The sequence below is a fragment of the Agelaius phoeniceus genome, chromosome Z, assembly GCF_051311805.1.
Source record: "Agelaius phoeniceus isolate bAgePho1 chromosome Z, bAgePho1.hap1, whole genome shotgun sequence".
Taxonomy (NCBI): Eukaryota; Metazoa; Chordata; class Aves; order Passeriformes; family Icteridae; genus Agelaius; species Agelaius phoeniceus.
Window position 1 is genome coordinate 23,576,623 of NC_135303.1, and position 22,628 is coordinate 23,599,250.

The following is a 22,628-nucleotide window of genomic DNA, read 5'->3' on the forward strand; positions in this document are numbered from 1 at the left end:
TAGTATGCAGAAAGTATGACATTCTGACAGCCAAAATTTCATAAGGCAATACTGAATGTAGTCCTATGGCCACATTAGCTCCCTAGTGTTCCTCTATGTATTTGGGTAGATACTAAACAGCTTACCTTCTTAAAACTTACTCAGTCAAGATCTCTACTGCAGCAAGAAGTTCCTACTAGAAACTACTATGTCTTTGAAAAGCTAACCATATGACCACATATCACAGACACCAAGTCTATCACACACGTATCAGACACTATCTTCACACTCTGTCAAGAAAAGGTAAGGTATTCGCACCAGGGATCCACTGCAGTCCAAATAGTAAATCCTATGTAGGTTTTCAGAAACTCCATGTTTTCTTTATCTTATCACTGGAAAGTCACCAAATGGAACAGGATATCTGTATTAGGGTCCCTTTTTTACTTATCCTCTGTTGCTTATGCAGGTACAGAATCCAATAGGCTTACTGGTCAGATAGACCTTTTGAGGAGGTGCCTCTTTTAAAGTAATCTTCTAACCATTAGGCTACCATGATACAGACTGCTATCACAAAGAGGTACGCACGAGCCTTATATTGGATGATCCACAAATACCAGGAGGAGAGATCTGTCTCTGAGCAAAGATATAAATTACTCTATGAGATTTACTTCTGTTCACCTTATTGAGGGCAAGGTTACAGATCAACATCCGAGTTTTGTGACCAAAATCTGCAAGACTACTTTTCCCAAAACGGTGTGTGGTTGAGCCATGGAACTAGAACGGTTGCTAGTTTTTTCACTTATGTGATAGACCATGACAGGATTATTAAATCCAAGGAATCATTAGCAGAAAGTACAAGAAAGTACAATGAAAGTACAAGAAGAAAGAATGACCCTCAAGAACTTGAAATAAAAATTGTTACAGATTTTAACAATGCCAGAGTTTTGATGGAGTTGGTAATTCATGTAAGGCATGTACATTTTCTTCTGTTATAACTCATTACTGCCACTAGTAGTTCAGTCAATGAGGTCACCTAGTGAAGTTACCACTTTTCACTGTACTTTTAGGGTAACCCACAAAAAACCAGTGCTATTTACTTTCATGTGTCTAAAATGTAATTTATTAAATTTTATTAAAAATTAATTAGTACTTAAAATTTACCTTAAAATGACACATTATACTTCCTGGCAGTTAGAGAACGGTTTCAAAGCAGGCAAAGAACTGGAGTGGGGAAAAAAATCTTTCAGTTCTACAAATACATTTCCACATTCTCTTTCCAGAAAAAGGGGAATAAAATAACAGTCTTAGAAAACTCCTAATATCTACTAGTGTCTAGAAAGTTGTATAATGGTCCACCACACAATTATATTTTCTTGGTGGATATCTTCCCTCCCCCAGCCTTCTTACGTGTGCAAGGTAATTGATCTCTTTTTGAAGCAAATCACATTTATTTAGGTCCAATTTCAGATTTGCAGCCTGAGACTTATTACAGAATATTTGTAAATTACTATCAATTCTTAATTCAAAATTTTAGTGCGGCCCAGAATATCATCTAGGTTGAGATGTACAGACTAAACAATACTGTCTTCTAGTAGTCTTTCAAATAGGTATTGTGCAAGCCAAAAACATTAGGTGAAACTGCCAACAGCATGGTCCTGCTGTGAATGCAGATTTCTTACAGTTTATCTCCACATGCCAATATTAACTTTAAGGTTGTATATAGAAAGACAAAATAAATTTCTGTAACAACTGCAGTCTCAAGTTTTTATGGTAATCAATAAGATTATTTTGAAGATTAAAAAGCAATATATTGCATTTTCTGTTGTTCTTCATCAACTTGACACTTACTATCTCTTCCTAAATAAATGTATGAGACCCTGACTGAAGGTCTAGAATGCATCTTGTTGACAATTTCTCAGTGACAATTTCTTAGTGACCACTGTCTTATCTGCTATTCATAAGTGGCCAGGTCTACTATCTGATGGGGTCCCCTCTGACACATATTAATCCTGAGTTGGGCCAGTGCAATCCAATAAAGCTATAGCTGTTTGCTTTACTGTGCAAAGAAAAACCCCTGATTCCTAGAAATAATGATTATCAAAAAAGAAGTCCCAGACTGTTCAACTGGCATGATGTGTATTTAGAGCAAATCTAGCAGAAATTCTCAGAATTCACTTACATCCTTCGCTTTTTGACATCAGCATCTTCTGGATTCATCTGCTTATTTTATAGAGATACCACTTCCTTTTTTCCTCTTTAATTTTTTGCTTATCAAAATAATAAATTTCTATTTCACATCCATGAATGATAAGGCAATATTGGTTTAAAAAAATCTGCCAAGTAAATTGCAAAGTAGCTTATTTTGTCAGAAAACTAACATGGTACCAGCTACCGTCACTATTTTTCTCTAAGGTCTCTGCAAAGCCACAGCAGAGACCTTAGACCCTTTACTCACACAAGAACATGTCTTGAACAAAAAGTTGCTGGATGTTGGACCTATTGAAAAAAACTCTAAGATTATATGGGACTGTAATTTAACACACCTAGGTTATTTAGACTCACAGCTTGTTTCAGAGGTCAAATACGCAAATCAAATTTTTCAGCCATCTTTTCAAAATTGCCTTTATGCTGTAGCTATGTGCACTGAAGACAAATAAAAGGTTCTGTTCTGGGTAACCTTATTACCTTTAGTATTTTTTGACGCAATAACATCATATTTACATATTTTAATTTTTATGTACATTTCACATATCATAATGCACAAAAAAATTACAAAATTGCACTTTTTCATTTTCCTGTCCAGATAGCATATAATTATATGCATGGCGTTTTAATAGCTTCAACAAATATGTTATCCTTCTTATAATATTTAGCAACATGAATCATGCCCAAATAGCTTCTCTACAAATATTCTGTTGGCATTCACAACAGTACTCCCTGCTATGATAGGAAATATACATTCCTTCTGAACCTCCCTGTGGTACAACCATGAGAACAATGGGACTACAATGAAAATTAATGTGTTTGAATGATGTCTACTTTGAGCATCCCAAAGTGTTAAAACAGTACAGGAAAATTCATCAATACCTAAGATTTTTTGCCTTCTGGCCTGTTTTTAAAAGGAAAAGGAAAGATTGAATGTAAAATATGTGACAAGGCTTTTCCTTCTTTAAAAATTCCTATGTAAATAAATACCAGGGAGTCTTGTTATCACCAGGGCAAATTGCTGAAAAACTATGGTATACTTGGCTGTATAGGAGAAGGAATAAAGAATACATAATTTCTGTCATTAGACAATTAACCCTATTGAAATTAATTTAGATTATATGGATCATCACAGATATTGACTTTATCTAAACTTGAAGTTTATTCATTCCAATATTGAAGTTACATGAATAAAGCCTGTGTTAATAACACATTTTGTAATTCAAAGTCACATGGATTTCTCCAAAGCTTAAGAGGTTGGTCAGTCAATAGACTAATACATTCTGTCACTTATTACCTGTAATAATTTAAACAGATAGTAAAACTCAGTACTGTATAACACTAGGTTACGACTCTGACCCTGATCAAATATTTGTCAGCCTTTGTAAAAGATGACATGTGTTTGAGTAGGCAATTGTATGCACTGCAGCTCTCAATAAGATGTGTGACAGAAATAGATGTACTCCCGACAAATTAGACCATTTCAAAATGACAGAACTAAATTATGCTATATATAGAGAGATAGACAGGTAAATACACATAAACATAAATATATACAATATTATGTGGAGCTAATAGTTTTTTGATAAATAGGAAGAATTTTTTTGCCAAAAAAATAAAGAAACCAAGACTCTCATATTCCTGCAAAACTAAGTCAAATAGGTGATTATACCATTAGCTATTCAACAATATGATAATTTGATCTGCAAACTACTAATGGAAAAATGTGATAAAGTTTGTTGCTTCAAACCCAATACCATCAGAATGCAAATAAAAATTTGTAGAAATATTCTTTTATTTATTCTACTTTCAAAACAGCATTAATGAATTAACAAGCAGAAGCATATAGATGTAATTCTAGAATGCCGACAGCAACAAGCATATAATAATATCAACAAAACATCTAAGAAGCTTTCCACTGTTCAAATGTAATTTTGAAAGTGTTCTTTTAGACTACTGATCCACACTTTTAAAAACCTGTGCGCAGTAGTTGCGGTATCAAAGCTCCATAAAGTTCAAATTAATTTTGACTCATTTGCATTTATGATAGCAGCCTATTTTATCAAATTGAAGTTTGCTTTGAAATTATTAATACACTGGTTGAGTGTATTATGTAAATTCTCACTCAAAAAGTGATGATTTTTCTATCTTTTTACCCATTCGAGAAGTGTCCTACTGGTAAGTAAATGGGTACTTAACCCTCAAAATGGCTGTCAGCCTTCCTCCAGCATTTAAGTTAAAAATGAATTTGTGTTTCTCACTGATAATCTTATATGGATTGACAATATCAATACTTACTTGAGCTTCTCAGCAAAATTTTCACTAAGAAACAATCATGGTGTAGCAATGTTTCCAAAAGCAAGTTCAAATTACAGTATGGCTGGGATAAGAGCAGCTTCAGCAGACCTTGGGATGCCATTTCTCTGGCTGATGGAGTCCTTTCAAAATATAAGATAAAGACAGAAAGAATAATAAAGTTAATTTATCTATGAAATTAATATCTTTGAATTGCAGATGTAACACTAAATCCCTTAAGTGTCAACTCCTCCCAGATTACTCTGAAAATGCTTTCATGCTTCCTTACTTTAAGGCAACTCAGAGAAAGAACTGCACTTAATTTCAACTAGTTAAAAGAAAACTGACATTTGTTAGTCTGCCACAGTTAAATCTGATACAAAGCAACTGTGTTTATCTCTTTCATGGAACAGTACTTATTTAGTTCTTCTAGGCAAAAATGAGGGGTTTTTTTTGCTGCAGTTGAATAAATGTAAGGGTATAATTTTTTAGTTTATTATTGCAGTAATCGTTGACTAAGACATGTGCAGTGTCTCTCCTTGATGAAGTGTATAAAGCTCTTAAGTAAAAGGCAGTGAAAATGCTCAAAGGGGTTGCAAAATTCCACTTTAGGCTGAGCAATTCTTATGTGTCCTGAAAAATCCACAAGAAATATTAGACTGGTTGTTTTACTGCTTCACCAGCAGGGAGAAGTGAGAAAGCATAGTTGTGGTGGTTTGACAGGAAATGTGTTTTTTGGGATGCTATGGTTGGGCCAATGGATGTTCAGATTTTATATTGGCATCTAATATGGCCATTAGGACATGGATCCGCCTCTGAGAACACAGGGTTAAAAGCAGAGCTCTCCCTTGGGAGGCTCTCTTGGGTTCCGGTGAGGAAAGAGTTCGGGTCTCTCCCCCGTCCAGCTGCTGCTGCTGGGCGGGGCAGGGGAGCCACGCGGCCGGGTGAGGTAGGCCGAGGCCTGGACCGAGAGGGGAGGTGAAGAGGCCCCCGAGGATGGAAGGGTGGGAGAAGCACCAGGAGGCATCGGGCAGCCCCCCCAAGAGAGAGAGAGAGAGTACAACCTGTGCCTGGGACTGTGCTACCTTGAAACTTGATAACATGTGCCAGCAGCAGGGCTGAGAAGGAGAAGCGGAGTGGGGGGGAGGATGCAGCGAGAAGGTGTCCGGCCGCTGTGGGAGTTCCTGAGAAGGCAGAGTCCGAGTTTTTAACCCTTTTTTTGGACAATGAAAACTTTACAGAACATTAACCTTTCCTAGAAGAGAGATAAGTGGAAGATGAGGAAGGAAATGGGCAAGTGCGAGAGAGGTCTGGGCGAGTGAGAAATAGTGGAAGAATAGAGAAGAATCCTAGTGGGAAGAGATGATGGAGTGGCTTTTGCTGGACTCTTTTTGTACAGCCATGGACAGAACCATGTTCCTTGTGATACCGAGACTGCATCTAGGGGGAGGCAATGCCTCAGAACCAAGAGGGTTCAGTGTGGTTACACCTCGGCCCCAGGTGGTGAAAAAATATGGGGGGGACAGGTGTCCCAAAGGAGAGATTGTGCTCTTTTTGGAACGGGACAGAGCATCCTTAAAAAGACAACCCTAGAAGCAGCTCTGGTCCATGTTCAGTGGTGAGAGCACTGGACATGAGAGGAAGAGGTCACGATGGCAGATGTACTCCGGGCGGTGCCACGAGTGACACGGAAACACATGAGGCTTCGATTGTGTTTCCAGGGGAAGCCCATGGTACAAGAAGGACTCCTCTCCTCTTGATGAACTGAGGATTGATTGTCTGAAGGGTGGTGCTGGACCGAGAGTTGGTGATTTGGGGAATAGATGTATTGTATTGGAAATTTGGTGGGGGGAGGAGGAAATGTATTTGTAAGGTTTTAATTTTTCCTGTGTGTGTTCCTTTTTATCTATAGTTGTAGTGTAGTTAATAAAGTTTTGTTTTCTTTATTTCTAAGTGGAAGCCTGCTTTGCTTATTCCTGGTCACATCTCACAGCAGAAACCAGGGAGAGGGTACCCTCATGGGGGCACTGGCATTGTGCCACTGTCAAACCATGACAATAGTACAAATTCATTAGCTTTTAAAAAAATTAAGTTTATTTTCTGCTTGTGATTTCCATGTTCTGCAAAAATTGAGGTTTACAAATACTATTCCAGGGCTTACTCTGAACACAGCCAGTGACCCAAAACCAATCACTGAACTCACATTACAGTTAAACAAAAACCAAACAAATCTGTCCTGCCAAATGTTTATCACCTATTGTATTTAGGTGAAACATTTTGAAAACATTTTTGAAAACAAGTTTTCAAAATTGGATTGTGGATAATTTTTTTTTCTTTAATGTGTATGTTTTTATTAATTTGAAGGTTTTTTGAAAATGAAATTTCAACTGATGTTTAGCCACTGTATTTATTTTTGGCTACAAGTTGATATTAGTGAATTGTTTCACTATTCAATAGTTGATAATATTGAAACTTTATACACCTCATAAACTTTTATGCACATGAATTTTACATGCATGATTTTAAGGACTTCATATGCGTTGACTGGGCATAAATATTACCTGCCAGTATGCAAAAAATACCTTCAGCATCAGTTAAAACCTTCTTCATAGGGAGGTTTTCAATCTGACATTTTCTTGTCAGACTAGAGAAGTATTTATATGCCTCTGCTCAAACAATTTACATGCCATTTACACATAACTTTTGGGACAGAACTAAAATGGACTCATGTGATAGTTCTACCAGAGAGGTACCTCTCCATTAAGTTGCATGCTTTTACAACCTCTGACTTAGCCAAGTGTGCCACCTCCCAGCTATGCTTGAATACACACACAAAAAACCCCCAGATAACTGCACAAGTATTTCACTGTTGAATCAAAGCTGCTATCTATACAATATACTCAATACAAACCTACAAGTCCTGGAAAAGAAAATGTTAGTTGATACACTCCTCTACTTTAGTCCCTCACATGTCTATGTTTCCATTACCAGAAAAAGCAGTATGCCACATATCTTGCAGGGCAGCCCTGAAGCCACCTAAGGAAACCATAGCACCATCTTCCAGCAGGGCCCTTACAGCCCACTGTTATGACAGAACTCCACTGTAATAGTAATTTTAGTAAAGGAACCTCAGCCTTTGCTCTTTTACCACTACAGCAAATACCTCTAACTTCATAAACAATGTCTGTGCCAGGAAACCTTATGTACAGCTTTTGTGACTTCCATCTGGTACTTTATATATTTTGCTGACAGTGTAGCACTGACTCTACAATTATATTTGAATATTAGCACATATTGGATTCAAGCAGTATTTATCAAAAACACCTTCACATATACATTTAAAACTTGATAGAGCTTGCAGTCAAATTAAATTCTCTGTATTTAAAATACATACTGCATTCAGATATTAGGATTTTGCATTCTTAAAATAACTATCCTAATTTCTGTATGTTCAATATTAGTCCTATATATACAATCTAATGCATATACAATCTAATCAGTAGTTATTAATAAAGTTAAAATTAAAATGGTTACTATATTCACCCTAGAATTAATGCTATGGCTGAGAGCAAACTCAACTCTTCAGTAATCCAGTTAAAATATTCAGGCCAGTTTAATTTTTTTCCTCTTCTTTTAATGTCATGTTATCCTGTCTAATAAGGTCACTCATTGTCTTCAAACTAAAAGATAAGTGACAATTTGAGTCAATTAGATTTATGAAGAATAATATTTTAAATTCCTATAGAAATAAATTATATTTTTAGAGTATCTGAATTGAAAAAAAAAACTGTCTGTCATTGACCAGATGGGAAGTTATCATGTTGTAATATATACCAATTCTTGGCTCTTTAAGCATCTTGCAAATTGAAATGTACAGTGGTGTGACTCACTTAGAGGAAAAATAAAATATAGCAGACATTCCCTACAGCCATGAAGCTAGCACCAATAAATGCACTGAGAAGTTTTGTAACGTGCATATGGAGAGACATATGTTCTCTCATCCTCTGAGCTCAGTACTAGTGAAAATAAGACTAGCCTCATAAAAAGTGACAAAAGGTGAAGTACATATAAATATCACACATATAAATGTCCTGTTTTGTACAGTAGAAGGAAAAAACTCCAACTTTGATTTGCAAATGCTATGATTATAAACCCCATAATGAGGCAAAGAATGAATCGCAATTAGCACTGCAGGAATCACAATTAGTAACTAAATTAATATATCTAAATAAATACATAAGTTAATTATTATCACTAAAAGAACTGCAATATAAATTATCAGTAACTCTTTAGTTTGATAACCAACTATATTATTTTGGTTTCTATTCAAGATAGAAAGAAAGAAAATCTCACGTTCTAAGTTCAAGATGTTGTAAGGCAGGTAGATATGCTAAGTCATGGTAACAACCTTGACACTGATTTTGGAGTCAAATTGATAAAATTAAACAGACTGTAGCCATTTGCAGCAATGAAAAATAATGTAGGAAATCAGGTTACGTAGTAAACAAAGTACTTTCAGGAACTAGCAAAACTTTTTTCTGAAATAGCAAGCTTAGGAAGACTAAATACTTAATAGCTAAATGTATGACAGGTTAGTGCTGTCAGTTAAAAATCAGGTGGCCACAGCCAAGAGGTATACAATGGCCTGTGCTTCCAATTTTGTTACAGACAGTGAACATATATTTTAATTAGATATAAGATGTAAAATCAGAAAACAACCCATGAATAATTAGGATGTTCTGAAATACAATTTTCTGCAATACTTAAGTACGATGTTTCTTTGTAATATTCTTAAGGCAGCATTTGAAGGGGAAAAATGTTACATTCACATAGAGTATAAAACCAATGAAAAAACTAGAACACCTCAGAATTACTCATTAGATACGGAGTCCTTAACTGTTTTTCCTGAGCAGCTGAAAGGTGTGTTGTTAAAAAGGAACAATAAGAATTTTACCAATATAGTTTCCTCATTATCACCAGGACAGTATGCAAGGCTCTCTCTATATACGGACTTTTCTCACAAATGTACACTGACTTGATCTTCTTGGAGATGTACTTTCTTTTGTACTTAGCATTTTCCTGTTTGGTGACTGAGAAGTAGTGTATTTTAGTACCTTTCTTCCACAGAAAATAAGTGCATACTACATAGCTCTTGAATAGTTTTCTGCTATTTATTTTTATCTATCTTAATTCCACCTCAAAAAAGATAATTATGTCAGACTGAAATGGTACCAGCATTTCCTTTACATACTGTTACACAGTACAGGGTACTCAGTTGCAAAATCATCTTCCAAAACTCATACTTCACAGTAAAATTTATATTTTGAGATCTGGCCGTGCATGAGGCATCAAAAAACATATTGTCTTTTCTACAATGAATACCTAATGGAGCATAAATTTTCCAGAAATGGATGACTAGATTCCTTTCTAATGCAGTCATTCCCTCTACTGTATCCATCCTTCTCCTTTCTCTCCAACCATGCATAACTTAAAATGTCACTGACAAAGTTCCTTGAAGCTTGATAAACACACATGATCTTTCACGCTTTATAAGAACTTAAATTACTATTTCAAGCAGGACATATTCTGAATTCACAGTTATTCAACTCTGTTTGGCATGTACTTAGCAAACCACATGATTTTGATGCAGTCACAACATATATTGTCTCTGGTTCAGCAGATATCAGAGGCACTAGGGAAGGAGAGAAGAGGATTGATGACACGTAGTTAGGAGTGGAGCCTATGGAGAGAAATCAGCATGTTTTGTGTAGTATGGAGCAAAATTATAGGGAAGATATTTACATATACAAGGTAAAAGATGCTGTGTGTACAAGGAAAAAGGCAATAAATCCAATGCACATGGGTCATCCATAGGTCACCAGTCATTTGATAACGTACTCCTCCAAAAGATAAAAATACTTTCTTGGAAAACACAGTAACATCTCACAAAAGCAGCTTTTCATGAAAATGGAGAGTAAAAACCTCTCAGGAAATAACCTTGAAAACGAGGAGAGGGAGGTGAAGGGGTTAGGAGAGGATCTACACTGGTGTGGGAGTGTTTCAGTTTCAAAATTAGAAAGCAAACAACAGCACAGCTGGTAGTATCTATCTTCTATGTCACTTGTCCTTATATGCAGTGACACAGAAAAGTTAAGCTTTTGCTTCTAATCATTCAATAATCTCCAAAAAACTCAACTACAATCAAGCAGCATATTGTTAAATGAGTTATTTATGTACTGTTATTTTTAAACAGCAATCCTAAACAGAAAGACATACATTCTTTATCTCCCCTTTAATTATAAGTCCTTTAAAACAGCAACTGTGCTGAACTTCTGTATTATCAAGAACTATATAGTCTTTAATTAAAGCCAGAAAACCTTACAGATAATTCCAATCTCAAACATAATTAATAGACTAACAAAATACAGTGCTTTCAGTGCAACTTTTCCTCAGACTTTCAAATATTAGAGAAATCTGTAATTAATTAAAAAATGCTTCTATGACTTTTAAAAATCAGAATATTAATTAGACATTGATTCTGATATGCTCTTCAAAATGTAACAATATTTGACTAATACTGACTTCTTTTTCCCATGGAAAATGATCTCCATTTGCGGCCACTCGCCCCAGCCGACCGGGCGGTGTGAAGCCTGAAATTGGCAAACTTTGCTGGATTTCTCCAATACTAAAGCTGCCAGCAACTAGGACCCTGCAAGTCCTTAGACCCCCAAACGCTACCTTTAATCTGATACCCAGACCCTGGGGAAATGACTTCTTTTTCCCAGGGAAAATGGCCTCTGTGATCCTTTTACAACAATTAACTTTTGATACTCACTTTTGAAAGAAAAAACAGGATGACGGTATGCAAAATAACCAGTGTAATGGATGATAAAAGACTTCTGAAAAATCTTGAGGAAGATGTTCATCAGAATTATCCAGAAATGTCCTGAAAGAAACCAAATACTTCCAAATTACTAGGGAGACTGAAAATCCCTTTAGACCACTACTACTAAGTATGTCTACATGAATAGAAGACAGAAAATACCTTATGATAAATACTATTAATATATGTATGCAAACACATTATTGCAACTCTATGTACTGTAAAAAAAAAAAATTCTATAAAAATTCTATATTTTTATTCATTTTCACTCTTTGAAACTCGGTATCTAACAACTGTTATTCTAGTTTTCTTCATATTTTTATTCCTATATAATACATTTTCAAACATAGTTTGAAATAGTATTCAATAAGCAAATTTCTCTTCAGTCATTCATTTCTATAGCTCTTTTCTTCCTGCCTTACAAAAATGCATAGTATTTTCAACACTTTTATAATAATGATATGTAAAGTATCTTTTGAAATGATACTGACTGACATGCAAGCATATATAGACTTTGGATCATACTGGGCAAAAATTTGAACCAGAAGCTTTGCACCTTCACTGGCTTGAGAGAAATGTTGTTTTCAAATATAAAGGGCTAGAGAAGAACTAGATTGTGACTAGATGTCACTTTTGCAATACTTTACTTAAATTATGTGAGAGGCAAAGTCTATGGATACTAAAAATGAAATATTTTATAAATTAATTATATGATAGGATTACAGATGTGTGTAAGAACAGGATTCTATAATTTAATATTTGCTTTTATTTATTGTTTAGTAATAAATTATTAATATTTGTACAATTTTCTAGCAGCCAATAGGATTCAATAATGTGTGATAGTAATGGATGCCCCTTGGCCTCTTCCCTTTTTATTCTCATTTACATTGTCTACAATTCCAGCAGAGAGGAATTCCAGCCTGTTATATGTATCCTCCATTAAATATAAACAATTATCACTTCACAAGCACCTTACTTTTCATCATACTTGGCTGTGAATTTTTTATCTTTTATCTGAAGTAATTCAGAACTATAGCTACATGTCTATTAGACTCAAATGAAAGAAGAGAGAGAATTATAGCTTTTCAACAAGAAAGGTAGCTGTTTCTGAACTTCTCTAAAAGATAGGCTGTTTTATTTGGAAACCACTCTTACTAATAAAAAAAATATAAATAATTTAATACAGATCTTAAGTAAGCAAAATCTGAGCAGAAGGATTAGCACAGCCAATTTGTGCTCTTTATGAATTCATGAAAACCTGAAGATTAAAAATAAAGCTGAGATTCTAATATGGCCAAAAGAAGAATGCCAACTTGAAAAGAATTATTTTAAGGACAGTAATTTCAATATTATGAAAGTAAAAAACAAATCTTATTGTTTCTCATCCACTGAAATATTTTTTTCTGAATATAGCAAAGTATAGAGCAAACATCCTACCCAAAAGTGTGATAAATACATCTTGGTTAGCAATCTAATTTAAAAAAAGAGGACCACATCTTGTCTATTGCTTGTGTAGGAACTGTTTGGCAGAATTCTGGACTAAAGCAGCTTGCTAAGTGTGACTTAGCTGTATCCTAAGGAGCCTTAGCCATATCCTAAGGAGAAGCACAGAGCAGATTTTTGGATTCTGACTTACTTGCTTATACCAAAATCTCTATCAAATTTTTAAAGTGAGGTAGAGATAATCTGAGGGTTTTAGAGATTGTTTAAATATTAGAATAGCTTCAAATACTATTAAAAATCAAGTGTCTGATGATAATACAGTAATTCTCATGACAGCATTTTTTAATGACCACTGCTGGCTAGGTAATTCTTACCAGGAAAAAACCAACTCTGTGCCAGACTGTTGAACTCAACTACTCTTCTGACAGAAGTATAATAATAGCTAATAGGACATTTGTTTTTGCTTCAAGTTATGCTAAACCAGCTGCCTATTATCTCAAAGCACTGGATAGCTGATTTAATACTAAAGCAAGATTTCAAGTTATAGTGGTTTTATTCTTCAGTAGAGTATGACAAGGTGAGAATTGACCCTGTAAGCCTGAGTGCAGGTGTGAAGAAATGAGATGCAGGCAAGGTGCATCCTAACACATGCTTTCTTTGTAGTTTGTGTGATTCCTCTCTGTATAATGAATAAACATTACTAAAAAGCAACTTCATGAGTTATAACTCATATATTAAAGAGAAATGTTCTCAGTCTTTAATAGCAAATAACACTGAATTTACAACAATAGAGAACAATTTTGCCAATAAACTCTCTATATGATTCTCTCAACATTTAAATAATTTACTTGATTTCTTGTTGAGAAAATAAGATATAACAATTCATACTAAGAAATCACAAAAAGGTGCATTCACCTTCCTCTTTATACTCTTCCTTTACAGACTATCATCCCCTACTCAGTACAAAAGACTAAAGCATATCAGAACAGGCACAAGAATAGATCTGCTCCAAACTGAGCAATCCTGAACCTGAGGCAGAAGAGAGTCTCTACTTTGAGGCCCAGGTAATTTACTCCTCTACAAACTTACGAGTAAAGAATGGCGTTGGACTCTCCTGTGTATTCACAGGCAGCACTGAAACTGTGTGATCCTCTACATGAAACCCCAGCTACTAGAACTGAGTAACTGAAGCAAGTAACTGTCAGCAAGTAGACTATGATGATTGGAAATTCAGAATTATAAAAATCCTCATATTTCAGAGCTTTGAGTAAGCAGCAAGAAAATAGCAACACTCAGTAGATTTGAGGAGCACATTCTAGTGACTCACTGTTCAACAGGTCCTCAATAACATGGACAAAAGTCAACAGAGAGCAGTTGCTTAGCAGATTTTCAGGTGACACTAAACTGGGAGAAGCAGACACAGAAGTTAACACAACAAACAACTGAGTGCCTACCCATGGACACCTGGGCCAACAGATATTCACTAAATTGACTGAGGTAAAGAGCAACTGTTTACTTCAGCTACAGAATTACAATAACCTAGGTTGGGAACTGACTTGTCTAAGTGCCACCCTACCCAGCCACAAACCTGGGGTTTATGGGCAGTAGGGTACTGAAGACAAGGCAACAGTGTATTATCACTACAAAAAATGCAAACCACACACTGGGCTGTAACAGAAGAACACAGCAACTAAAACAAAGATAGTGATTTACTTCATCTGCTTGTCAACAGTTTAAGCCTTACCTAGAATAGTTTGTCCAGCCCCTGGGACTACAGTTCAAGGAGTATGTGAGAAAACTGGAGAAGACGAAACTGAATCGTGTAAAAAATGTTTGAGGGCCCTAGACTCCTTTACTTGGTGAAGAGGTGGCTAAAGTGTCGATTCATGTAACGGCAGCCTACAACCACCCAAACAGTAATTACAAAGACAACACCGACCAACTTTACCCAGTGGGGCTGATGTGATACAGCAAATTATAGCCAGCACCTTTGAGGGCTCACACTTGATATGAGGCAATATTTTGCACTAAGGCATTGCAGCTGCAGAGCAGGCTTCACAAGAAGTGGGAAAACTTCAGTTCCTGGAGGTTGGCATGTGTCAGTTAAGTCGGTCAAACACAGTCATGTTTGACTGCTCTTGGTAATTGTTCTCTATGAGGAGGAGGCTAGATTAGACAACCTCCAGCAGTCCTTTCCAACCAACATTTCCATTATGCTAAAGATACTTCAGGAAAGCCACAGAAGGATGGAAAAAAATGAAGCACAGAAAAAAACCCATAGAAAAAAACATTAAACTCAGATGACCCAAGATTCATAGATGAATTTCGGACCAGATCTAAGTAATCTTGTCATACAGAAAAAAAGTCTAGATCACAAAATTAAGAATGAGAAAACAGAATCACCTTATCTGAAGTTAAGGACATTACCAATTTTTCACCACCATTACTGTTTTGATCAATTTCCACAAAATAATTAAGAAATTTAAATAATTTTAGTTCCCTTAAGCAATAGAGAATACAGCCTCTCTAGTAAGTTGGAAATGAACCAGTCATATTATTACACAACTACTGGAAAACAATGTTTCATCATTGCCATTTTTCTGATTACACAGAATTTTCCTGAAAAATCTAAAGATTAATTGACTTCTAGTCACTTAAGGGAAAACTTCCAGTACAACAAGAGAGCATAATAGATTTAAAAGAAAAGATTTCACTTCCAGTTAACTTTACCAAAGGTGTGAAAGATATAGAGCCAAGACAAGATGCAAATTGTGATTATACAATATAATTGCAAAGAGAATTGATGAAAGATTAATATTCCTTTAAAATCAGGTGTAACTTTTGGATTTATTATTGATAGATTCTTAATGTAACGAACTATGCATACCCCAGTAAACATTACACTTAGATACTTTACCTAAAATTCACTATATTAAGGTGTTTCCAATTGAATATAGTCATTTAAGAAGCTGATTGGCTAAACCACTTTCTTCTTTGTACTCTGGATACTGGGCTAGGTTACTTGACAAATATTGGCTGCAATTAAATATACAATATAAAAAAATTGTTTCGATAATGGGGGCCTCACAGATTGTTAAAACACAAGGTCTGAAGAGAAGTTTATCAAAAAATACAATTTTACTTACTATAAAACATGTATCATCTTTATGGAAATGATCTTCAGTGTTAATATTATTTTTGTAACTATGTAACAAAATACAACAATTTTTTGTATTCTCTTTAAACAGAGCTGCCATATTTTGGTGGTGATTTGCACAGTACTTGTAGTAAATGAAATGAGCTGCTAGATTCGGAACATGTCAAGGTTTTGATCTCCAGATAAGCAAATTCAGGTAATGAAATTCACATCCCTAACTCTGCAAGCTATATGACCAAGATGTTTACCTACAGCATTTACATAAAATAGAAACCAAGCTTTTCATGGGCACTTTGTTCTGAAACTCTGTGAGTTCTCCAGCAAGCACACATTTTTTGTCATGCTAGGTATACATAAATATGTAAACAACACTGATGAGTGAAGGAGACTAGAATCACTTAAAGGAACAAATTGTACTGCATATTTACTATGGTCTATAATTTTAAGGCCTTTCATAAAAGAAAGATGAAATGTCAAAACTGACAGTAGAAGCAGTTACAGCCACTGTAATCCTTTCTTGCCTCCATTTCTACTGCCATAGCAGCACTACTATTTCTGAGCCACCTTCAAAAATGCTATCTATTCATAAGCCTGTGTTATATAAGATCAAACAATCAGGTACAATCCAGTTTTGCAAGTTCTTTAGAGGCCACAAATATTAAAATGAGCCCACACATGACAAAAAAAAATTAGTTAAAGAGGCTTATATGCAGAAGGTCTCCACCCTAGTACCACCTAGAATTTTTCTTATTTTGAATAATGAAGTAAGAGCCAGTTGAATAGGATGTGGCTTCATTAGTTTGGGGTTTTGTTGTTCCTCTTTTTTAAATTTCTGATTTCACTTTGCATTGTCTCTTACACCAAATTTACATATGAATTTTATCAACAAAAAACTCAGACCAAATTTCAGTGCAAGTTACATGTCCATTTTTTACAGTTGTGACTTGTGAAACCGCGATTTTATAAATATGGGCACTCCATATTCTTACATTTTACTACATTTGTTGCAGCACACTGGTCGTGTAACCAGATGATCATTTTAGTAAATTACCTTTACATTCCAATACTTCTAGAAGATTGACAACATGAGGGATTTGACAACCTGCTTACCAAAGTATTTGGTACCAGGGTAGTAAATGTTTTCAGATCAATAAGACCATATTTAAAAAGAAATATGTCCTAACTCGAAAAATAAATTGCAAATTTGGGGCAGTAAAAATTAATTAAATTCTACTGGTTTTGAACCAGAGGAAATAAACCCAGACATTCACATTTCTGTTATTAACAGAAAAAAAAAAAAATGTACAGCACCAGAGTTTGATCCAAAGCTAATAAAATCTCAGGAGATATAACTGGGATTTAGGCAAGATCCCATATAAGTATGGGATCAAATTGAGACATAGTCAAAGACTATTAAAATGTGCCAATACTATGCATTACATTTGATTTCAACACAAAAATTCACCCTTCTAGATCTACCCATGTAAGCTCAAGAACCAACTTTATCTCAAATTAAATGTTTATTTCATACTCACTCATACAAATTCTTCAATGGTGAAGTTAAAATAGCCAGCACAGAGATCAGACTATTGCAGTGGCTATGTATTTTATAGATCTTGAGATTTCTGTCTTTGTGTGGATTCAGAAACTCCTGCACAGAACTACAAATTGACCAGAGCATATCTTCAGTGGACATCAAAATTGCTGCAATATCAACTCTGTAGGAAAAAAAGCCCAAGAATAACATTACTTAAAACATCTTTATAGTGGTAAATTCCAATTAAGCAGACATTTTCTCTGACAGGATAAACACTAAAATCATAGCATGGACTTTTTAAATTTCCTCTTCAGTGATGCAGAAAGTCTCCATCCACTACTCTGTAAAAATCAACTATTTCACAGAGAAGTTGTTACTGAAACTAGTAGAAAGAAGACTTAAAAATTTGGAAATGTCCTTTCTGAAAGGACAGTGTCACTAAGCATGAATAATTTACTTCCTAAACTACAAGTAAATAAATATGAATTTTGTTTTCTTATCATTAAAATGTACTTACTATTTTCAAATCCTGATGGGGCAAAAAATAGGAACAAAGTAACTTAATCTTCAATTAGCAAAACTAACTCCATGCAACACTGTACAATGTGCAACATTTCTGAGTCAGTAATCTATTGCTTGTTGGTACTGGTTGGCAGAGCGCCACATGTCATTGGTCTGAACAACAGCAAGAACCCAAACTACAGCAACACAACAACCATGACATACAATACAGAGGAAACATGTGAATAACACAAAAAATATGGGAGTTATGAGATTGGACTTTAAAAACTACTAAGTACCTAAAAGCCATGGATACACCTGTGATCATGGCATTTTTAAGGATCATGTTATTTTTGAAAAATCTAGGCAAACACACGTAAACAGATATTTGTCCATATCATACACCAGTTCTCTACCATTTGAAGAACCACTTGGAGAAAAGATACCCCCACAAACTACAACAATATTAAAAAAACATGTAAAATGTCTGTGATAAAAATATATTGAGTATTTTTTTCCATTTATTTATGACTGGATAGTTCAATTTACTTAGTGAAAAATTCAAGAATCACACTAACAAATATACAACTTTTCTACAAAATGACAACATAAAAAGTTTTTTCTTGTTCAGTAGTTTGAAGTAAATTCATATAGAATTGACTAATATGACACTTAGGTAATATTGCATTTTTCATATTTCAGGTAACTTTTTCCCCAAAAAAATTTTCAGGCAAGTTTTCAGAAAATCTCTTTGTACCAAAAGATACAGAACAGCCTGATTACAGTGAGTTATTGGAGGAACAGAGCACATAAATAGGTATATAGTATAAAATTTTGGTTTTTTCCTACCATTTTAAGAATGTGATCTTGTGCAAGTTACTTGAGCTTTCATGATAACACTCCTTTTCATAATAAAACTTGAGATGACAGCACATAACTCTTAGTCACACAGAGCACAGACCTGGTAAGTGTCTCTAGCCCTCTAAAACTGCAAACTCTTTAACTCTTCTAGGTGGTGCTGTGCAACAGTACTAAAGGCAATGGCCAGAAATTGTGCACAGGAAGCTCCACCTGAATATGAGGAAGAACTTCCTTACTGTGTGGGTGACCAAGCACTGGAACAGAGTACCCAGAGAGGGTGCAGATTGTCCCTCACTGGAGACATCTAAGAGGACTGTCTGGATTTGGCCTTGTGCTAGGTACTCTGAGATAACCCTGCTTGAGTAGGGAGGTTGGACCAGATGACCCACTGTGGTCCCTTCCAACCTCACCCATTCTGTTAGGAGAAGAACACCTATTTATTCAGTAAAACAAGACATTGGATAGAAAGGACAAAGGTAGGGCTAACTTCCACTTGAAGACACCTGCTTTAGTATTTCTCAAAAAGACTGTACTCTCTGGCAAAACGTAAGAATTGCAACAAGAAAAACTTCTAATTTCTTATTTTTTAAAATGACAGAAAAAGGAATAGTCTCTTTCTCCTCTCTCCTTCTACACCACTGGCATCTACTACAAGGTCACATCAAAACAAATGTTTTCTTTCACTTGAAAAGCCCTATAAAACCACAGATTCTATGGGAACTATTAAATTTTCTTAATAATTCAACAGCTTGATTTCTAATCCTGACATTGTCAATTCTATCCACATTTTTGGTTGCATCAACAATCCTCTATGAACTTTCATTGTGAGGCTTTCAAACCAATCAAGCAGTTTATGGAACAATTTGACAGAGTTGAGAGGCCTTCAATTCTGCCCATATATAATATATGCCCATGATATAACTACTAAATATACTTAAATATACAAAATAAATTTTATTAAAACAAATATCAAATGCATAGATTTGGTCTATCCCCTCTGCTGTGTTCATTAACATTGAAATTTGAATCAAAGCAGTAAATAACAGAAGACTAACATTTACTTCTTTAATCCATCAAAATGGTGTATTAAATATACAATCATTACCTGATTTGTGGTGTTCTTTTGTAACTGGGACACACCTGACAATATCTGGAGGACAGAATATCCAAAGATCGCTCTAGTACATCTGTGAGAATCTCCTGGGCTGTCTTTGGAGGTAGAATAGTCCACAGATCATGATGAAGAGCACAGCAGAAGTAATGCCACATCTGGACAGAGAATGAGCATCTTTCCCCCTATCAAAACCACCACACATTACATAAAAAAACACCCCTTCCAAAATGTCAATTTAACTCTTATAGGCCTATTTAATTAAATCTGAAAGGAAATAGCTAAAGAGTTCCAGGAATAGGATGGCCAAAAATGGTGCTTGAAAAGATGTGAGACATCTTTATTTGCAAGGAAACACATGTTGCATTTCAGTCACAAAATTACAGTGCTGCCATAAAATAAAACCACAGCATTTGAACTTTTATATTCTGAATTATATTCTTTTATAATCTCAAACCCATAGTGTTGTAAGTTTAGTTTAAAAACATAGACAGTATTCTGTACACAACAGAATCGTCAGATAAACTTAACATAGCAGTTTCTTTGTCTGCAAAGAGAATAATTATTTAAATTACTTAATCATGTGTATTTACCCAGATGCAGAAATGCTATGCATAACCATGACTATAAAACCTTGGTTATATATAATAGAGGAAGAGAAGAGAAGAGAAGAGAAGAGAAGAGAAGAGAAGAGAAGAGAAGAGAAGAGAAGAGAAGAGAAGAGGTAAGAACAACTGAACTATTAAACTGACAATAAGAGATATCCAGATTGCTTTACTAAGATATTTTTTTGTCTTGTAATTTGGATGTATTGAAACCAAACATTTTCTGGCAAGGAAACATCATTGTCATTAATATTTCATTGTGTAAACAGATCTATCCACTTAAGACACAGAAATAAATATGCAGGAGTCAAAATCACAGCAGTTACTCCATAATAATTCTAAAAATTACCCAGGAAATACATTTCCCGTTTAAATATTTCAACTAATACCTATTCAGCAAATAGCATTAACATGAACTTTTTTGAGAACAGAGACTTCAATCTTCAGTTCCCACATCCCAAAGGAACTGAAAAATATTTTAAGAAATTGTTGATATTTTGGCATTATTAGAAATATAAAATAACCCCCCAATTTTTACAATGCTTTTAGAATTTGATAGGCATTCTTTAACAATAAAATAAAAAATAATCTGGCTTTTTAAAAAATATATTAGCATGAGCATTAGCAGATTATTGGAAGTTGTCACTATTTGGTTTTCCTCTGACACAATATTTGAAGTGCATTTTATATTAAAAAGTGGCAAAAATTATTACAAAGAACAAATAAACAAGCTTGTTGACAAGTTTTACTTTTTAACTCTGTAATTATAAACACAAATTGTTTCACTTTCTATGCTTTGGTTTATTTAAGTAATAGCTCTTTTCCCCTTTTTTAGTATTGTACCTCCACTGCAGAAACAACAATATCACTGAAGATTTAAACAAGATTCACTCCCCTTTTCTGACCTGTGTTTCTATTTGCTGCCATTTCTGGACAATTCCACTGATAAACATCTGCTATTTTTGCAGGCTTCATATAATAAAAACAGATGGGAGCTTTTATTTAGTTTAAATATGAGGAAACAAGCAGCTGTTTTATTACACAAGCCACTCAGTATTACCTCTGAACAGGCAATTCTTTATTCTTTGCCTGTTAGAAAACGTAAGTTCCCACAGCTACAGCAGATGTCTGCTACACTAAGAGCTTCATTCAAAAACATAATCTGAAGAGCTGGCCCAGTGGCGCACTCTTCCCGCTGAGATCCTATGCTGGAAGAAGCCACCTCTCACTGCTGGAAGTTTCAGCAGGGAATTGCCTCTGTAACAAGCAATAAATCTTAATCCAATCTCTTCCATTTAGGATGCCTACAAGAGATCAACTGAAGTAACATCTGCTCTGCAGCATGCCTCCTGAAGGAACTCAGAGCAGATCACAGTCCAGCCTTGGGCCATCTCCCAGGGACCAGTAAAAAGAGGACCGATGATGTAAAATTATATACTTTTTACCTCAAATCCTGTAAACATACAGAGCTGAGACACCAGTTTTCCTCATTCCTCCTACACACATCAGTTCTGCTCAGTAATGATAAAACTGTTTAGCTACTCCATATTCTTTCTTGTTAGACAACTGTTTCTCCATAGTAAAGTTACTGGATCACCAGTAAACAGGACACAGCACCATAGGCACCACAGACAATGAAGATCATGTCATGATTCAGCAGTTGTCAAAACCCACTGCCTTATCATCTATCATTCAAACAAAACTGAAATGTTTATTTACTTGTCTTTGAGAGATGGACATTTTGATAAATTACTCTATGGTTTGTATGCCCTGTCCAGCACAGATTTTGTCACTGACTGAGCAGATTTTGTCACTGACTGAGCAACTTCTTGTACGCTATCTGTAGATTACATCTATCAGATGCAATTTTCCCTCATGTAAGAATTCTAGAAAATGCTTAACAGAACACACTAATTGTCTCACACAGAAAATTATATAAGGAAGGACAAGACTTTGCCTCCAGTAGATTTCAGTTATTATTGATTAAAAATTCATATAATACATCACCCTGCACTTAAGTGAAAATAATTTCAAACAGTGTATGTCAACCT

General features: G+C 35.0%; 1 protein-coding gene across 4 annotated transcripts in view; it reads right to left on the bottom strand.

Annotated features, from left to right (window-relative positions):
• Positions 1-22,628, bottom strand: part of KIAA0825 (KIAA0825 ortholog) — a 231,294-nt gene that overhangs the window by 127,607 nt on the left and 81,059 nt on the right. For all 4 annotated transcript variants that reach the window (XM_077171844.1, XM_054652196.2, XM_077171843.1 and 1 more), the window contains 4 exons: positions 19,967-20,157; positions 17,498-17,680; positions 11,315-11,425; positions 4,483-4,622 (listed from right to left, as the gene is read on the bottom strand). In XM_077171844.1, the coding sequence (XP_077027959.1) occupies positions 4,483-4,622; positions 11,315-11,425; positions 17,498-17,680; positions 19,967-20,157 (625 nt within the window). The remainder of the gene's footprint in view (positions 1-4,482; positions 4,623-11,314; positions 11,426-17,497; positions 17,681-19,966; positions 20,158-22,628) is intronic.